At 43.4% G+C, this 19,550-nt stretch overlaps 1 protein-coding gene across 3 annotated transcripts in view; it reads right to left on the bottom strand.

Annotated features, from left to right (window-relative positions):
• LOC109320198 (Y+L amino acid transporter 2-like) overlaps window positions 1-18,113 on the bottom strand; it is a 47,739-nt gene extending 29,626 nt beyond the window's left edge. Inside the window, exons 1-4 of one of the 3 annotated variants that reach the window (XM_019550231.1) lie at window positions 17,995-18,113; window positions 17,171-17,276; window positions 9,626-10,146; window positions 5,184-5,309 (exon numbers count right to left, since the gene is read on the bottom strand). In XM_019550231.1, the coding sequence (XP_019405776.1) occupies window positions 5,184-5,309; window positions 9,626-10,130 (631 nt within the window). In that variant the 5' untranslated portion in view covers window positions 10,131-10,146; window positions 17,171-17,276; window positions 17,995-18,113. The remainder of the gene's footprint in view (window positions 1-5,183; window positions 5,310-9,625; window positions 10,147-17,170; window positions 17,277-17,994) is intronic. The other 2 variants (XM_019550212.1, XM_019550221.1) reach the window with 2 other exon arrangements.
• Window positions 18,114-19,550: the final 1,437 nt, after the last annotated feature.

Here is a 19,550-nt window from a genome sequence, read left to right as displayed (position 1 = left end):
AAGGTTATTCTAGTATAAAAGTGTAGGCCATGAGAAAGAGAATGATGTTATAATATAGTGGTGCCCAACCATCTGGCCCTACAATCTGGATGAATGGCATGGGATTGGTCCATGGGTCTATGTGCAGGGTTAGTCTGTGGGTGTGATCCCACATGATGGCTAACAACCCTACACACATGGATGCAACTACCTGATGTTGCTGTGAGCTGGCCAGCCCCAAGCACTGGATACAGCTGTGCACCACCCTGACTCCTCATACCGGATGCAGTTGTTGGCTGGATGTGGCTGCACATTGGCTTGACCTGCATGCCCAGATCCGTCCATGGAACAATCCTATGTGCCAAGGCAGGGCCTTATTACCTGGCTTGCAGAGCTCTCTACATGTCTAGAAATTTGACATCAGGGGAGTGGTAATTAATGCTGCCGCTGCTCCCCCACTGCCAAATATCCAGACCCACAGAAAGCCCTGAAAGATGACATGGCCTAGTAGGAGGGATCTAGACCATGAGTCAGAGGTTGAGCACTACTGTTATAATGCACTTTTTATACTAGTGTAGTTGCAGCTGTGCTACAGGGTTCTGTTGGTACAACCACAGCAAAAAGAAAAGAGCCCACATACCTAATTAGCATAATAATAAAGGTAAAGATCCTGAGTGTAGATCAGGTACAAGAGAAGAAAATATATAAAGGAAAGGTAGTAACATGCCATGTTGTATAAGCCAGAGTGATGGGAACAAGGATATATGTACTAAACGAGGCTTGATTTTATCAGAAAGAAGGTACAATGGACACATAAAGGTCTAACAGGAAGTGGGCATAGTATTGCACTGGGAAGGAATAGTGAAAGAGAAACTTTAGCAAACTACATTACAGAAGTTAGGGGGGCTTTGGGGATGTAAATAAGCCTAACTTATTTACATTCTAAAGGTCAATTTTAACCAAAGAAACTCTAGTGCTATAATTTTGCAATAATAATCCAAATAGGACTTGTTTTAGGAATAAACAATCTGGCCTCCAACGCTGTAATGTATCCACTTGACCCAGATTATTGTTGGCTTATCTTTTCTGTAATCCCTCAAGCAAGCACTACCTACAAATATTCAAAAGAACACAGTATATCCTCTGAGCAGACTCTCTGCTCCTTCCTTCCTAGGGAGAGGTGCCCCTCTTTTTCCTTCCTGCTAACAAAAGAGCAGTTAGAAAAGGCCTTTACATGTGCTTCAGCAACAGAGCAAAAATCTCCACCTTTCCTCTCCTACCTCCCAGAACAAGGCCTGTTGTTCTCTGTGAATGGTGGTAGCTAATGGAAAGAAGGGTATATACTGAAAGACACAGGAGCTGCATCCACACATGGTGTGGATGTTTGGTTTCCTGGGGACAACCAGTGCCAGTACAAGGTGCACTGCTGCTAGTTGTCCCTGGGGAACGTGTGCCACCACGCACTCTGGCATGCAGGAAGGTACCCTGGGGACAGTCAGGGAGGCTGGCCCAACAGTCTTGCCTGGGGTCCTGGAGGCCTCCTGGGGATTCAGCAGTGGTGATTCTGCCACTTGGAGCCTGGCTGGCAGCTGCAGCACAGCTCTGGGTGGCCCAGCCCCATTTTTGGGGCTGTACATCCTGCCCTTGCATATGCTGCTCCACTTTTTTTCTCTGCAGGTTTTTGTGACCCCTGGATATCTGTCAAAAAACCCCCTCCATGCTGCTCCTTTGTAGCACAGAGAACAATTGAACATGTGGTATGTGGTACTGCAAACGTGTCTGCTGCTCCACATATCACACAGCCGTACTCTTCTGGAAGCAGTCAGGCAGTGCATTTACATGTGAAATTAAAGTGAGACAAACTCTAGAGTAGTTTGAGCTGGAGTGAACTCCTCTTGAGTGCAGTGTTTACACAGGCACCCAGGACACCAGCAATTTGAGCTGAGGCAGAGCAAGCCCCTGGTTGGCTGGGCTGACTGGGTGCCATTTATGCCCATGGTCAGTCTCTGTACCTGCATTGCAGTGCAGCAAATTACCCCGCCATAAGATAGTACTGTCCCCAACAGTACTATTTTATGGCAGAGTTAGCTTACTGTGAATACCAGCACATGTATAGATGGTGATGCTTTACTATGTAGCTAATTAGTCTACTCTGCAGGAAAGCACATGTGTAAATGCATCCAGGGTGTAGTAGTTACATTTTGGGTTGTAGTGTGGGAGGAACTCTCATGTTTATTTGGTTTGTTTTGTGTTTCTGGATGAGACTACAGCACTGGACTAACTAGAGCAATTGTTATATTAGCTATTTTAAGTCCCAGTAGCAATCCAGCAATGCAGCAGGAAGTTCAAAGCTGAACACAGGAGTCGCAGCCAGATGAGCACAGCTGTATGGTATGTGTCACTGCAAACATGTCTGCAGCACCACATATTGCACATTTAGATGTTCTCTGCACTGCAAAGGTGCACTGCCTGTGTGCGCGCTGCTCTGCTTTTTCTCCATTTTTTCTCTGCTTTCTATTTCTGTGGATTTTTTTGACCCCCTAGGTATCCGGGGGTCAAAAAAAATCCACAGAAAAAAAAAGCAGAGCAGTGCACATATAGGCAGTGTGCGCTGCTCAAAAGCAGAGCCAGGCTGCCCAGTCATGCTTTGGCTGCCGACCAGGCTCTGTGCTGCAGAATTGCCACTGCGGCAGCTTCAGGAGACCCCCCCAGAGCCCCACTGCTGGCCCCAGCCTTCCCTACTGCCCCCAGGGTAACGTGCCATGCGCCAAAGCACATGTGGCATGGGCGTTCCCCAGAGACAAGTAGTGGCACTGCACCTTGCGCCACTGCTACTTGTCCCTGAGAACCAAACATCTATGCTTGTCTGGATGCTAGGCCTGTGCGAGTCAGCAGTGATCTGATCCAGCTTTGGATCTGGCCACTTCGAATGGCCGTGACCCGATCTGGATTTCCAGACCAGGTTTCTGCCTCGATCCAGCTGAAGCAGCTCCCAAGCTTCAGAGCCACCTCAGAGATCCAGCCACAGGGTATAATAGGGAATCAATTAAATATCTATAATGTTCTTGCTTTTTGTCTGATTTGGATGAAACATGCAGGAATGGTAGCCTCTGCTGAGTGCATAAAACCTGCCAAGTTTCAAGAATATTGGTGCAGGGGTTTGGGGGGAACTGTACCTCAAATTCTTGAAAGCCAAACTCATGTCACGGCTGTGTGTTACACCACAGGGAGGTGAAAACTGCAAGGGTGCCGGCTCCTGGTCAGGCCACAAAGTCTGCCAAGTTTCAAGAAGATCGGTGCCAGGGTTTGCGGGGAACTGCCCCTCAAGCTGCGGACAGGCAAAACCCATGACATGGGTGACACCGTGTGTGATAAGGCGCAAGGGGGTGACAGCTGAAGGGATGGTAGGCCCTGCTGCAGCCAGATGCCTGCCAGTTGTCAAGGAGATGGGTGCAGGGTGGCTCTCGGGCCCTGCACTCCTAGCTGCTGACAGACAAAACTGGTGCCATGGATGCTTGTGCAACTGTATCTGTCTCTGTCTTGGGCAGCTGATCCTCTGCTTTGATTCCTTCCTCTCCTTATTCTGGTTTTGTAGGTGCGAATTGGTGGCAATTAACTGGCTACATTAGCTAGGTGTGTGTATTGAGCTGGTCCCTGAGTGAATCATGATTGACTGGTAACTGGCAACGCAGTAGCTTCTCAGCCAGGCCTGCAGTAGTGTCTCCAAGGCCCCCGTGACAGGAGTTTTGCTTTCAAGGATTTGGGGTACATTTCCCCCAAAGCTCCTGTACCAATCTACTTGAAACTTGGCAGACTCCATGGCCTCAGCATAGGCTACCATCCCTGCAGTTTTCAGCCCCCTATCTTGTAACGCCTAGACGTGACATGAGTTTTGCTTTCAAGAATTTGGGGTGCAGTTCCCTCAAAATCCCTGCACCGATCTCCTTGAAACTTGGCAGACTTCATGCACCCCACAGACTCTACCATCCCTAAAATTTCATCTGGACATTTTATTTTTTCCCCATTAAACCCTATGGCTGGATCTGGAGGTGGCTCCGAGGCGGCTCCGAAGCCAAAGGAAGTGGCGCTTCCCCCTGGACATGCTGCTTCTGGCCCCGAAGCATCCGAAGCTTCCCCGCCCCCAGACCCAAAGCTCTGCCCAAAGCCTCTCACAGCCCTGCTGGATGCAGCCAGGGACAGCAATTAGACCCCAATGACAGAATCCCATTTTATTTATCCACCTAATGGCAGTTACACAACTATCAAAGTGCTGTTTTTGGCACTTAAACACAATTTTGAATTCTATTTTGTGTTCAGGTACAATAAAATCATCCTGAACAGGAACCTGCCAGAAACAAGGAAGAAGACGAGGAAGAGGAGGAGGAGAAGGAGGGGGCCCCATACATGTTTTAACTCAACAGCCAAGAAGTAAGGGCATTCACTCAAGGAAGTGGGAGACCCTCTTCACCCAGAAGAGATTTCAGCTGGTATTACCTGCTTTCCCGTAGAGTACCCTAGCCACCAAACCCCAGGTCAGGCGCCTTCTGCATCCCTCTCCTAGAAGCTGACCCATTGCACTTTGCATTTAACAGCCACTGAATAAAATGGATGGAGAGTTGTGCAGCATAAAAGTTTCCACCTTACCAGGAGCAAGGACCTATGATAGAACCAAGGGCTCCATCCTTGGTTAGCAGCTCTCTCTACATCACACAACTTTGCTTCTGGCCCTGAATATCTCCCTCTCTCAGCTTCCTAGAGAGACAGCTTCAAGGGGAGCAATGGAGGGGTGCTCAGGGTACTTAATTTTCAGGGATTTATGCATCTTTATACATCATGTATGGTGCCACATATCTGTCTGGCCAGAGTGTAACCCTACTGAGCATGTTCAGTAGCATGCTTGCACTTCCCCACTATATCCACAACAGTTTACATACCACAATCCAAAATTCAACAGAAACCAAAATTCCCACAAATGCCCCCAAAATCACATACCTTGCTGAGTAGTTGCTATTTAGGCAGGTAAAGTGAAACAGGCTTTAGCCCCAAGAGCCTACATTTCAATATAGCTGTCACCTCTCTTGGAAAGCTGAACAATTCTTTCATAGTGATATAACATATATTAAACTATGGATTCTGATACTTTTGTCATGCCTCAGATATTGTTAAAGTTTTAGAAATTCATGTAACATTTAGTAAATTCTTACCTTGAGAGATTTTGTAAAGACCAACAGCTATGATTACAATAAGAGCCAGAATTTTTGCGTATGTGAAAAGATCCTGTACTCTGGTTCCCCATTTCACATTGACACAGTTAATAAATGTTATTGAACCTATTGAGGAAAGAAATACAGACAAGATGATTGCTGTGAGTTATGCACCGCATTGGTTGTCTTTCAATAAATCATCTGCAGATGAGACATCTACATTTCAGAATTATCTGAACACATCAAAAGCTGTTTCATGAAAGATGAAATGTTTATGGGTTGGGTGCAGGTGGAAAAAAAGTAACACTCTTTAGCTTAACAGGGCACTGGCCTGGGGCGTAGATGATGTGGTCTGAAAAATTGTGCTCTTTATCATGCCGAGCTGGAACTTTTCTATCCCAGGTCAACGTTCTAAACATGAGACTACCCATACACTCCCCATCCAGCCTACAGTACCATCCTCTTTAGGGCAGATATAGAATAAAATCAAATGCTGAAGCCATGAAAGCTGCCAAAAAAACAAAACTGCCATCCTCCACTCAGCTCTACCACTCAGTGCCTAGAAATTTCTGATGGAAAGAAATAAATGCACACCCTTCATTGGGAAGCCTGTCCTATTGCCATGTGTTAGTCATTCCAGCACTCCCAGACCAGACAATCCTCGCTCCAGTCTGAGCTCAGCATGGCAGACAGCCTGCACTCTGGAGGAAAGATCTGGAAAGGAGACAGAGATGAAAGAGCTGCTGTTTATGGGGGGAGCATGTGGATGAGCATTTGTCAGATGGATTATCCATTAGCTCATCCAATCTGTCCTTGCCAAAGCACAGTTTTCCCTATGCTATCCTCTCGAGCAGTAAATTTATTTTAAAATGATTCAAGCAATGAGAATACCCTGAGGGGGTTTTCTGAATCTCTTTTGAAGCACACAGGTCTCCCCATTCACCATAATGAAGCTCACATGGCCAACTCTGGGCTCTGGACTCCATTCAGAGGACCAGGCACATAAAAGTTAAACACTGTTCACCTCACTTAGAGGTGTCTGAGTCCATTATTGAGTCAAGCCCCATTAAGTGTGCAGAAGGGAGTGGCTGCTCTATCCCGAGGGGTGAATAACCTTATTCTCTGCCCTGGTCATGGAACAATGAAACACATTCAAACTATGTCCTAGTTTTTCAGGATTTTATCTTGTGTATAATCCATACCCCATTTTAGTTTCAAAATGGAAAGAAAACTACTACAATCTAAACTGCATTTCACTTTAGGAAGTATAATAAAGCTAGCATCTAGTTGTTAGATCCCATTTATACAAACATTTACACAGTGGCTGCAGTTCATGCTCAGAAGCAGACCCCTTTAATGTAACTGTGCTTTCTGGCAGTATAGTGAAACATGCACATGAATGCTTGAGGATTGAGGCCAGATTCACCACTGCTTTTCATGCTGGAATTACACACTAGCAAGTGATTGGAATAATGAGGCAATGGCTCCAGATTTTGGTCTACAAACATATCAGCTCTTACAATGAATTGCTCCAAGACAAATCAGATTAGGACATAATCTTAAATATCTTTGCTAGTTAAATGATTGCTATAAATCCTGACTTAACAAATGTGGAATGTACAGTAAACTAGTATTTCATTTTCTAGAAGCTGGTAATTTATAGTATTTCTGATTTTTAAGGATAGGGGTATAAAGTAACAACCACTATATATATATACTAGGTTGGTCATTAAATATTTATTTTACATTGTACACTTTGAAGTCTAACATGTACCTTCAGGCAATAAGTCATGATGAATTATCACTTGTAAGAATGAGGTTTTAAACCCTACAAAGCACAAGTATGTGTAGTGCTTGAGCTGTTAAGTATTCTTAAAGTCAATACAATAAGATTTTGGCATGAATTTCCCAGTAAATTGCATTCAATATTTGCCCCTCAGTTCCAAACAAGCTCTCTTTGCTGAAGTGGCTCAATGCCAATTATATCAATTGGATCATTATTTCTGCTAACATTTTTTAGCACTTACAGAGTTGGAATACTTGTGACTACTAAATCATATTCATAATAAGCTATTCATCATTACACACAATAAACTCGGCCAGCTGTGCCAATTATAAACTTGGTTTGTGGTGAAGCAGATCATTTATTGCATGGAACAGTGCCTACCAGCTGCCAGCAGCTCAGGGAAAACTAGCTTACAGCAAACAAAATATCACAGACCTAGCAACTGTGCTCCATAAGGAATACAGCAAAAATTCCCAAGACAAAATTCAAAATGTACTCTTGAAGAAGCTTCTGTATGTGAATATAACTCCCCCACCCCCCAAAGTAAGTAGTTCATGGGACAACATTAGGTCAGCTGGGGAGAGAAATTTACATGTAACACTGTATTTACCTGAACTCAAGATGACTTGGATTTCCATGTTAAGAATGTAATTATTGGAGGGTCATCTTAAATTCATCCCCACCACAGCTACAGGGTGGAAAGCAGTGGCAGGGGGCAAACAGTGGGGAAAGCAGCCTGCCCCCTGTTCCCTTGTTTGAGGTCTTGCAACTTGACCCCTGCAGTGCCTGCCACCCTGCCACCAATCCTCTTCACTACTTACCTCCCCCACCACTTACTCCTCCCAGTGCCTGCCGCCTGTAGAGCCTGCCCCCCTTGCCACTTGCCACCCTATGGTTTACCTTATACAGAAGCTCTGGCTCCAGCTCCAGCCTGAACCATGGAGCACATGGTAGCTCTGACCCTGGCTGGGCAGCAGTGGCAGCGATAGCTCCAGCTGTGGCCCAGGCCTTGGATCAAGTTAGAACTGAATCTGGAGCTCGAGCCACAGCAGTTCCTGGGCCACAGTGCAGTCTTCCTGGGCTCCCTCCACCCCATGCTTCATTGCTGCAGTTGGAGCTGGAGTTGCAGCAGCTGCCTGCCTCGGCCATACTTGAATCCAAGATGAGTTTCTTTTCCCCATGTTGTGGAGGGAACCTTGTCTTGGATTTGAGTTTAGTATATCCTATGGCCCATTCAAACAAGATGTAATCTAATCCGTATGTAAGTTAATCAAGTATATTCGAATGTAACTGGATAATTTAAAAGTTCTTAATGTTAAAGACTATTGATGAGCTCAGTTTAAATTCATGGCTTCTGTTGTTCAGAAGTGAACTTCTTGTCTACCTCAGTAGGGGGAATGGGAAATATAAATAATATTTATATAAAAATCATAGAAGAGATTCTTGCAGAATCCCTGGTATATAAGCACATGAAAATACTACTCCTGTTAATTTACTAGGTGGCATTTGATAATTCTTTTTGTTTTGCCTCATGATTAGTGGCCACAGAATCACAGGAAAATAGGTCTTGACGGGAATTCAAATAGCCACCTAGTTTAACACCCTGCTTGAGGCAAGATCTTTCTTGTCTACACGTTCCAGGTCAAATCTTTGTATAACCTGCACCTAACGTCTTCCACTAATAGAATTCACCATATTTATAGTTTTTTTTTTCCATTCCAGTGCTTAACCACACACATAGTTAGAAAGCTCTTTTTAATGTCTACATTAATTTTCCCTGGTTGCAATTCAAGCCTATCATAGTTTGCACTCTTCCCTGTAGATATATAAAAATGTATCACCATATTCTTTATAAGGACCTTTTCATTTGAAGACTCTTAATAAATCCCTCTTTTCTCTCCTGTCCCCTAAATAATCCCAGTTCAGCTCTTCCAACTTTTTCTTCCACCTTTCTAGACCTCTAATATATATATATTTAACTCTCATGTGGTTTCAATGTTTCCACATCTTTCTTGAAGTGTAGTGTCCCAAACTGGACACAATTCTGCAGCTGCATATCCCTGGAGTAGAACACACATAGCTAATCTTGATGAATAAATGTGAACTAAGGACAAATCTAAAGTATAAAATCAATAACAACCATAAAGTTCATAGTTGGACACTTCCCAATTTTCCTGGCTCAATATTTTGCTTGCATAGTTTTTATTTCTATTTTATTTTTACATTTAATTCTTTCTTCTTTTTTTAAGGGGAGCAAATGGAAGGAATCAAAGTACAATGCTTTGTTCATTTCCACTCCAAGTTCTGACAAGCAGTCACTGATTTATTTGTGAATATTTGGATATTTGAGATCTCAATAGAAGGCCATTGAAATCAACAGGAGTTTTTCCATTGGCTTCAATGGGGTTTTGGATCAGGCCTGTGATCCACACTAAAACAAGGTGGCCTCTTAGCAATTGTAGTTTCTCTCCATCAGAATATTGTACACCTCTACTCCCAAAGCAATATTATCCCCAAAGCAAAAGAATAACCTCTTATAAATTCATCCTTTGTAGAAATCTATTATATTCACAGAAAGGATTGGGAAGTAAACATCTGAAAAACTTTCATGATCACCTGCAATTCAATTATTCTTAGGAATCACAACTTTACTTACAGATACAAGCAGCTGCGATCAACCTGACCGCGTCATATGGTGGTTCACAGGATGGAAATACTGGTTGAACTATGTAATTAGCAAATGTAATTGCTATTACTGCCTGTGTTGTTGGTTCAATAATTAGCAGGGAAGACCACAGTCTGATAAAAGCTATAAAAGCACCAAAAGCCTCCAGTATATAGGCAAAACTAGCCCCTGACTTCACAATGGATGTTCCTAATTCAGCATAACATAAAGCTCCAAACAATGAAAAGATCCCACCAATAGCCCAAAGGACTAGTGAGAGTCCATAGGAGCCACTGTACATTAGAACGCCTTTGGGTGAAACAAAGATTCCAGAGCCAATCATGTTCCCTACTATCAAAGAGACACCATTCAGCAAAGTAATTTCTTGCTTCATCTTCATTTTTCCTTCCACGTTTTCCACCACATTGTCCATTTCAGGCATTCCATTCTTGGAGGTGGTCTTTTTATTGCAGCATACTGTCCAGCGGCCTGTCATTTTCACTTATCATTACCTGAAAAGAACAGGAGAGTGATCATTTTTGTAGTGCATATTGCAAAAGGGAGGAAATATACATGATGAATCAAATGCCTCTCTAAATTCATGGCAAATAGGTGTTGGCAGCACAAAATCCTTCATTGTGATTGGTACTTATTGGTAGCAAGGAATGAATGGACATATAAACTGAATTACTCTCTCACCCCTTTTGTCTTCTATGCCAGGATATAGCACACTGGGAAGGAAAAAGTCCTGTCCATTTTGTAATTAATGGATGATTATGTGAGTTTATTGTTTCTGACTACGTATCTTGAACTTTTCATGCACTCTGAGCTTACCTCTTATTAAATATTTTATACAGTCTATAAACCTACATTAAGTGTAACATCCATAATAGCAGAATGAAGGAAGAAATACCAGATTGTCAAGAAAAAACAACATGTTTTAATATAGCTAAAGTACCACAGATACCTTTTAGCTTACACCACTCCATAAAAACTTTGTTTAGTTTCCCTGCCTCTCACAAAACATACCTGTCTACAACCCAGAGTAGAGAACAAGATAGAAAAGACACAGATGGATTAGAAGCGTTACAAATCTAGATAGTACTATTACAAATGTAATAAAGCAGAAAGGGAGGTCACTGAAGGGAGAAGTAAGAGGAGTACTGAGAGAGGGAAAAGGAAGATGAACTGAAAACTGAGCTGAAGGGGGTAGTTAATTCAGGTTAATTCAGGGATTTGAAAAGGAGTTTGAGGTTGTTAAAGATTTTAGCTGTTCTTAGAAGTGAGGTCCCTGTAGCAATGAATAACACATCCTGTTTAGCTATTAATCTTGCAATCCTTCTGCATAAGAGACACTAACATGTGCATGGACTGCATTTTGAACAGTGTGTTCCTGGAACAGTTTATGTGGCAGAGTCCAAAAAGACACATGTTTGTAAAGAGCTTCAGCTTCACATATAACTTGCCTTCCACCCTCCCACCAGTCTACCCATGGCCAGTGCTTTCTCTCTACCCCGGAACATCCTGAGTCTTGGACTTAGAAATTTGGAAAAATGTAAACACTGTGCAATGCTATAATTGCTGGATGCCTCAAGTGACAGAATATAACACTACTAACATCATCTTCAGGAGCCATTGACTCTCTATTAGAGTTTGCCAACAGCTGAACAAACTGCATCAAATTTAAAATGACCAAGGGAAATATAAATACAGCACAACAAATCTTGATGGGCATTAAATTGTATCTATACAATGGTCAGCATAACTGGGTCACAATGCTATTTGAGGCTTCTAAGGTGATTCTGTACTAATAATTTTTCTGTGGAAAATTTAGGCTGAAGCTGCACTGTGATAGACACCATGCTAACAGATGGTTGCTACACCCAAATCTTTATAATCCTAATATAAACTGATTTATCCTAATGTTGGTGAATGGCACTGGCATTGATTGTTACCTAAATGTGACAATTATATAAAAACAGACACTACCATCATTGTGGCATCTGGGCAGATTAAATTGTTCATGACAGAAAGAACACTCACTTAGTGTGTATATTATGTACAACAGTCTTCCCAATATTCATAAAATATTATTAAGATTCAAAATTAAGCATATGTTTCAGGAAATTCCAGAATCAAAGTTGTGAACTGGTTGTTTTGGGAATTTAACTGGGAAGTGCTTACTAATTTCTACTGAGAATTTTGAAGGCTTGGAACTTGATCAAATTTGGTGAGGTTTTCATAGATAAGTCACACACTTCCTAGCTTAGTTTAATACAGTATAACCTCATAAATCTGGCATGCTTGGGACTGAGCATCTTCCAGAAATTTAAAAATTCCAGATTTTTTAAACCAGAGCAGCAGCTGGTCATGAAGCAGCGGCTACACGCAGAACAGCGCTACAGGGTGGTGGATGATGACGACAGCCATGCATGCAAGCTTCCCTTTTTGCTGCTCTGGGACTGGCCGCTGCTACTCCCTGATGTAGTGTACTTTTACAAAGTGCTGGATTTTTGAGCATTCAGGATTTTTGATATCCGGATTTATGAGGTCATACTGTATTCAGCCGAATTTCAAGTTCCTGATCTAGTTCACCTGGCACTACAGCGTCTCAAAGTTTTTTAACATAGACCTATTATGGGTTTTTTTCCATTTTTAAAAAAAAGAAAAAAACCCCTTACTTCAGGTCTGAAAGATGAAACATTTTAAGCCCAAATAATTAAAACTTGGTGATGGCTAAGACCCAGCTTTCAGCTGCTGATCAATGAGAAAAAGCTGGGATACTTTAGTATGCTATGAGCCCTACCTAGAGCAACTCAGTTATAGTTATGGACTAAGCCAGGGGCATGCAATTATTTGGGCCCATGGGCCACATAGACAGTTCTGGGGATCTGTCACAGGCCAGTTATCACCCCCCACCAACCCTGCGGCTCTTCCCTGCCACTGTAACCAGCACCTAGCAGCAGCTGAGTGCACAGCAACACCTCCAGCCCTGGCCACCCTGCGTGCAGTCCAGACTTACACCGGCTGGAATGGATGAGCTCTGGACCAGCTGGAACCTGTGTGCGCAGCCCTAACCTCAGCCTGCTCTGTACCTACTTCAGACCACGTGCCCTTGCTGAGCAGCAGCAGCAGCAGCAGTGGCAGATGAGCAGAAGCTGTTGCTACATGCAGGGGAAAAAGTGTCCACCACTTGCTGCTGCTGGGTCCTTCTTGCTGCAGCTGCCTGGAGCCCACACGTGGGCTGCCCTGCAGCTCTTCTTCACCACCATCACCGCTGCCTCTGGGCTGCCCAGCAGAGCAGTAGTGGCAGTGGAGGGGAACCACAGAGTAGCCTGGGTGTGGCTCTGGGGGGCTGCAGCAAGAAGGGCCCAGCAGTGGTGAGGGGTAGGCGGCTGCTTTTCCTAGCAGCAGCTTCTGCCCAGCCATCACTGCCATCACCACTGCTAGGCACGGGTTGGGTGGTCTGTAACAAGCATGGGGTGAGCCGGAGTCAGGGCTGTGCATGCGGGTTCCCACCAGTACCATAGGGCTGGGGCCAACAGTGGCAGCACCCGGAAGGAGCTGCTGCCACGTGGGCTGCCTAGAAATGCAGTTCAGCTGCAGAGCTTACCCAGTGTGATGCACCACAGGCTGGTGTCAGGTGCTACTGAGGGGCTGAGGGGCCTAGGGCGGGCTAGACAAAGTCCATCCATGGGCCAGATCTGGCCCATGGACTGTATTTTGCCCACCCCTGGACTAAGCAGATGTTTGACAAAAAGGCAGATGTTTGAGGCAACAACGGTGCCTGGGTTTAAAACATCTTTTCAACAGTTCTCAAAACTACCTATGTGGGGATACATGTGGGGAGTGCCTCAGCTATTAAAACCATTCACAGGAAAAGCAGCAATATAGAATTGAAAGGGATTTATAATACTAGAACCAGGAGTTTAAACTGCATCATGCAGCAGATAAGAGGCCAGTGGTGTTTCCCCAAGACAGACATCATTTGCTGAAATTCATGCATTAGTTTAATGCATACAGGCACTAGTATTCTGCTCTAAAGCTTAGGAGTACTCTTTCAAACTAGCCACACTGCAGAAGTTCAGCTTTAAGGCTCAAAGCTATATGTGCAGATACAGAAGGACCCAGATAATTCATAACCAGGTGGCTCTGCAATCCAGCTTCAAAAGAGGCTGCTTCTCTGATCAGTTGGAGCTCATCAGTGGTTTTACACAATTGATTGGAGAAGTGGCTTGAAATAAAAGCCACAGTAAACATCTAGGCCACCTCAATTGTCCTGTATTTCTATCTGCTGTAGGTATATAAGCCCCTAGCTGGTTTGTAAATTGGGGAACTCAAGGTTGGATGGATGGTCCAAAAACCTTCCCCAAACTACATGGATCTGGAAAGAGGCAAACACCAGATGGAATCACAAACCCTACCATTTCCTTTAGTATGTTTCTCTTGGCCAACCAATATCTCTCTCAGAGCCTCAGTCACTTCATTTTCACACATGGTTCACTCTCTTCTAGGAGGTTAAGGAAGCAGAACGCAGTGGGTCCATACTGATGGAACTATGGCCTCAAATGCATCGGGCTTTCTCCTCTGAATACTAAATAGCAGGAGTGTCAAACTCACTCTGTGCCCTGGATTAGATCCAAACCATGGGGCTCCTCTTGGGCCTGACCTGCAGAAAGAGCCAACCCTAGCAGGGTGTGGGGCCTGGGGCAAATCAGCCTATGTGGGGCCCCTTTAACACTGCATGGGGCCATGGGACCCTCTTAAAGGCAGGGCGCAGCAGTGCCGTAGCAATTAAATTTGGTGCTCGGGGCAAAGAAGGTCCCACACACCCTGGATGAGCCACTCTTCAGTGGACATGAAGCCAGCAGGGCGTGGTGAGTGGTCAGACACTTCTTCTATGGTGTGGGGCTGAGCTGCCAGCTCCAGGCAGGCCCCGCGGCCGCTCTGCAGGGCCCCCCAGTGCATGGGGCTTGGGACGTTTGCCTTGATTCGCTCTACTCAAGAGACAGCTCTGCTTGCAGCCCAAGCAGTAGCTAGGGTGGAGTCAGTGGCAATGAGATGGAGGCACTAGTGGTGGCAGGGCAAGCAGCTGCTTGTTGTGGCAGGGTTGACACAAGCAGCAATGCCAGTAGTGCCGAGTGACTGCAGGCCAAGAAGCCCTCAACACAGCCCTCACTCACTCCTCTGCCACTGAGGGCCATGTTCAGTGGGACCCCAGATTCTTCAGCAGGTCCCACCCCCAGCTGGCCACAGCCCCAAATTCCCTAACTTGCCAGTAATCCAGTGGGCCAAGAGTCACTCTGTAGGCCAAATTCAGCCCAAGGGCTGTATGTTTGACAGCCCTGCTATATAGGATGCTGTCTGAAAAGGATATGTAAAACCCCTCTGTATCACAGTCTGCTTAACTGGTAACAAGATGCTTTTCAAGACAGCACTCACTACAGACTATAAACCAAAGTGCTTTGTTACACAAGGGAGAGAAACAGAAGGGAAACTTGCTAATTAAAGACAGGAGATAATATGGGACAGAAGGTCCCCAGTAAAGGACATCCTTTGCCACCTATGTTTGCGCTTAGACACCTAATATCTCATCATGCTTAAGTCCCTGGAAAACCATTAATGGAAAAGGTGGCTTGGTCATCTTCCTTTCTGTTGTGACTTCATTTAAGGCCAAGATGGCAGTGTATTACAAATATAGATGTGTCAATGGATTTTCAGGGACTTCATTTAGGCAACTCAGTGGAGTAGGATTTGGCCTTTGGTTTATAAACTCTTCAGGGCAGGGATATTCAAAGCATTTACCATAGGTCTGGGCACTCTGTAATAATACATAATAGCTTTACAGATTCACAAAAGTTTAGGGATGGAAGGGACCTCATGAAATCATCAGGTCCAGCCCTGAGCAGGAAAGACTGCAGGGGTCAAATAACCCCAGCAAGGTATGTGTCCAGACTCCTTTTGAAGATCTCCAAGGTAGGTGCCTGCACCACCCCTTGGGGAGTCTATTCCAGAGTCTGGTCACATGAACAAGGGGATGCATTCAACCTGTTCCAAGTGATCAAATAGCGCTTGGTCAGGGAAGTGTGACATTCTTGCAAGTGGTCATTTAGACTGAGATTTTCAAAGGGGTGTGAGGGAACTGGGTTTAGTGGAAGTTAGCTGCTGCTTTCCTTAGGGCCGCTTGAAATTCCTGATTTTAATGGAGGGTGGAATGTAAGGCTGTGCTGTCCAACATCTAAGTTGGTGGCTACATGCTCTGCAGGCCACATGAACCACACAAGAGTGAGGCAGTATCTTCCCCAGGCTGCATGCTATGTGGACATTTCCCATGGCACCACACTTGCAAAGGTGCTTCCCACCCACTGCTGCACTGTGCACCTGTGCAGCCCTGGTTTTACCCTCAGCTGCCTGTGCCATGCCACACCTTCCTAGGGCAGGGATAGGCAGCAGCAACATGAGGAAGGAGGGGAGTCTGGAGACTCTGGGACCCTAACAGCTGCAGTGATACAGGGAGAGGTGGCTTGATGGGAGCTGCAATGCAACTCCTCCCAGGCTGCATGCAGCCTGAAGGCTGCCAGTTGGAGAGTCCTCATCTAAGGCAACCAAGGATGTAGAGCACCTCCCATGCAGTGTTGACACCCTGAGCCGCTACTGATTTCAGTGGAAGCTCAGGGCAAAGGGTACCTTGGAAGGTCAGACCTGAAAAAGCTGAAGAGCTGATGACATGTTTATTCTTATTTTTATATCATCTAAAATAATTTCATCTTTTTTTTTAAAAGATGCTTTTAGCTCAATAGGTATGTTTGGCTGTCTACCATTAAACATCCCAAATCAGAGACTTCTGCTGTATCACACATGAAGTTGCCAACAGATCTGATGACAACAAATGCTTTCCAGTTCCAAATAGAAAGAAAATGATATAAAACCCATTTCCCCTATGGTTGTTTAGTAGGTTTAGAAAGCTATTTTAAAAGCCATCACAGTGTCTCTAAGTCCAATGGAGTAGATTATGATTTAAAACTACAGAAACATCTTTAAGGCATGCATAGGTATACTTATGTTTGGTAGGAAATAAACAAACTGACATTAGATGAACCATGGCTGTCAAAATCCTACTGTGCAGGTCATACTTTTAAACATTACCAGGGAGCATGAGCTACAACAGACTCTAAATGAAGCATTCATGGCATGATCACTGCTGACCACATGACAGGCAAACAAAACAAGATTATGCACTGGGAAAAAGCTATACACAAACTAAAGTTCAGCTAGGAAAACAGATGTCTTCTAAAGGGAACACCTATCTATTTGGTAGGAAATTTACCACAGGTAGGAAGGGTTATACTTTTAAAAATATGCCACAATATAATGCTTAATGTTTTCCTATGTGAATGCTAGGCTTAAAAGGCTACTTTTTTTAAACATGACATTATATGCTCTATCCCTGCTTTATTGTCACTACCATGAAGGACAAAGAGAAACTGTTTCTGTAAAAAAGGAAGGAAAAGTAGAGAAGGAAAAGTAGAAACTTACCAATATACAGTCGATGTACTCCTTCCTTTAGGGTAAAGGCATCTATAAATTAAAGAACTGAGGCACGACCCATCTAACTTCCATCTGCTTCTATACAAGTATGCATCTGGTTGACTGAGATTGTAAGTGATATAAATACAAATAGACCTCTCTCACTCTCTGCCCCCTCCCCCTTTTTCTCAGGTTCAGTTTAGCCTTGCCTTCAGATGCTATTTTTGTTACTAAAATCAACAACAGCCAGCAGGAGAGAGGATCCGACTTCTGGCATGTGATTCCTCCAAACAACCCAGGTTATCAGCCTGCAGAGGCAGGCGGTGTAAAGATCAGATGCCCTGTTATTGCTGAGAATGCTCTGCTGGACGAAAGTTGTTTTTGTATTCCTTGCTTCACAGGTTGTGGAAAACAAGGATCTTGTCCAAAGGTGACAAAAAGAACATCTTTAAAACAAATGTAATAGTATTTATTCTTGTCTTCTTTACTGAAAATGATCCCAGCGAGCCTTCCAAAACAACGTGCTAGTGGAAAAGTCATGGAAGGGCCAGATAAAAACTTCTGTTTACTGTGTGGGTGGGGAGAGAGGCTGATCCCCTGAGTACTTGGTATGCTAGCTGGCAGAATGAAACAGGTTATTAAAAACACAGCTTCCTCTTTATTATGCATTCATATTCATCTATCCTGTTACTTTTCACTGGTCCACCTTATCAATTCTAACAGTTGTTAAACTACTTTAAACCACTCTGAGCATCTGTGCACCTCTTGTTTTAGTTATGCCTGCTTTTGTTTCATCCAAGATATTAAAATAAGTAAAGCAAGAAAACACTTACCTAGGGGGCTCAGATTTGTTTTCTGTAGTTCAATAGTGGCCTCTTTATAAAGTGCTCATGGAAAACAAGGGCTGCGATGAAGCAAGATACAAGATCTAGCCAAAAAGGCCAAACAAGGAAACACCCTGCAAATATTGTTTGTTGAGCAGAATGGTAAGTTAATGAGTGCAAGAGCACTAACTTGGTATTCTTGTTTCTTATGATGAACCAACTTACTGGGAGGCCAATGGGAGGGTGAAAAGTCTGTACTTGGAAGTCAAAGGGCATTTGGAAGGAGCTGATAAAGCAGATCAAGTGTCTTTGGCCACTGGACTGAGTCAAAGCAACTGATAATGGGGATTCATAGGAATGCAGCTAATTTGAGTAGAACAATAAAGTACTTGAATTAAAATGTGGCAATTTTTACTCATACCTTCACAGCCTCATTAAACCACTAACACAGAAAGCATGATGGTCAGCTTGTATTATATTACATTACAAATAATAACAAAATTGTATTCAACAAAGCTGGTGATGCTCCTGAGTTTTTTTCTTTTGAAAATACTCTCATGAAAAACAAGTTTCCTATGACATATTATGGCATATTTCTCAAAGAAAATACTATTCAGGTTGGAACAAGTTTATAACAAATGTGACATTGCAATGGTTGCACTACTTAAAAGCAAGCTTAAAGGAATTCAGCACATGCCAATCTTTTTAAACAAATACTTTTCAAGCTGATGAACTGCCAGTTTCTATTCATCGAGTTTTTTTAAAGTTTGCTAATGATAGTGTGGAGACTTGTACGGGTTGCACAATTGTAGCTGACAGTATCTTGAGTTACACAAGTCTCTGGTAACATATGCTACAGTATATCAAGAGTTTTTTTGGCAACAGAATTGTTTTGTAGGCATGTTGTTTGTTCTCTATAAAAAAAAGTCAGCCCCATCTTGTATTATTCCTTAATGAGCAAAACTGTTAACTTTTCATTTTGCCAGAGCTGTGTAAACAGACTTTAGCATAACTGAGAATCAGGCGTTTAAACTTGATTGAATGTTTAGCTATTTTCTCAGTTCAGTTTTGCACTTACTTCCAAACTGAATGCCTGTTAGAGAGCTCTTTATTATAAGAAATCTTTTTTCATACAAGTGTTTAGCATTTATGAACATATTATGAGTATTATAAGATTATTTCAAACATGCATACTCAAAATTTGCCCTCCATTTGCCTTCAGTATGAGTTGCAGGGGAAATTATTTCTCACCCTTATAAAACAATGTAAAAAAATGAACTCCACAAAACCTCCTATATTTATGTTGCAGCAGTCCAACCCAGGCAGCAGTTTAGATTACTCACAAAGATAATTTTTATTCATTTTTTGCTGGCTTGTGCAACTCTTATCTTTAATCCAATTTTTCAATTGCAACAGCTGTAGACTACTTTTGCCTATCTCGTGCATTATAGCTATCCAGACTCATGTTTGCTTTTGCAGAGATGAAGAACAGAATAATGTTTGCCTTAATAAACACTCCCATATTTTTTTCTATGCTTGCTTATACAACTGCTGCTGCTCAAGAG

The sequence above is a fragment of the Crocodylus porosus genome, unplaced genomic scaffold (assembly GCF_001723895.1).
Source record: "Crocodylus porosus isolate Cpor-Errol unplaced genomic scaffold, CroPor_comp1, whole genome shotgun sequence".
NCBI classification, from domain to species: domain Eukaryota; kingdom Metazoa; phylum Chordata; order Crocodylia; family Crocodylidae; genus Crocodylus; species Crocodylus porosus.
The sequence above is the reverse complement of the archived record's forward strand: the minus strand, read 5'-3'. Positions and strand labels throughout refer to the sequence as shown.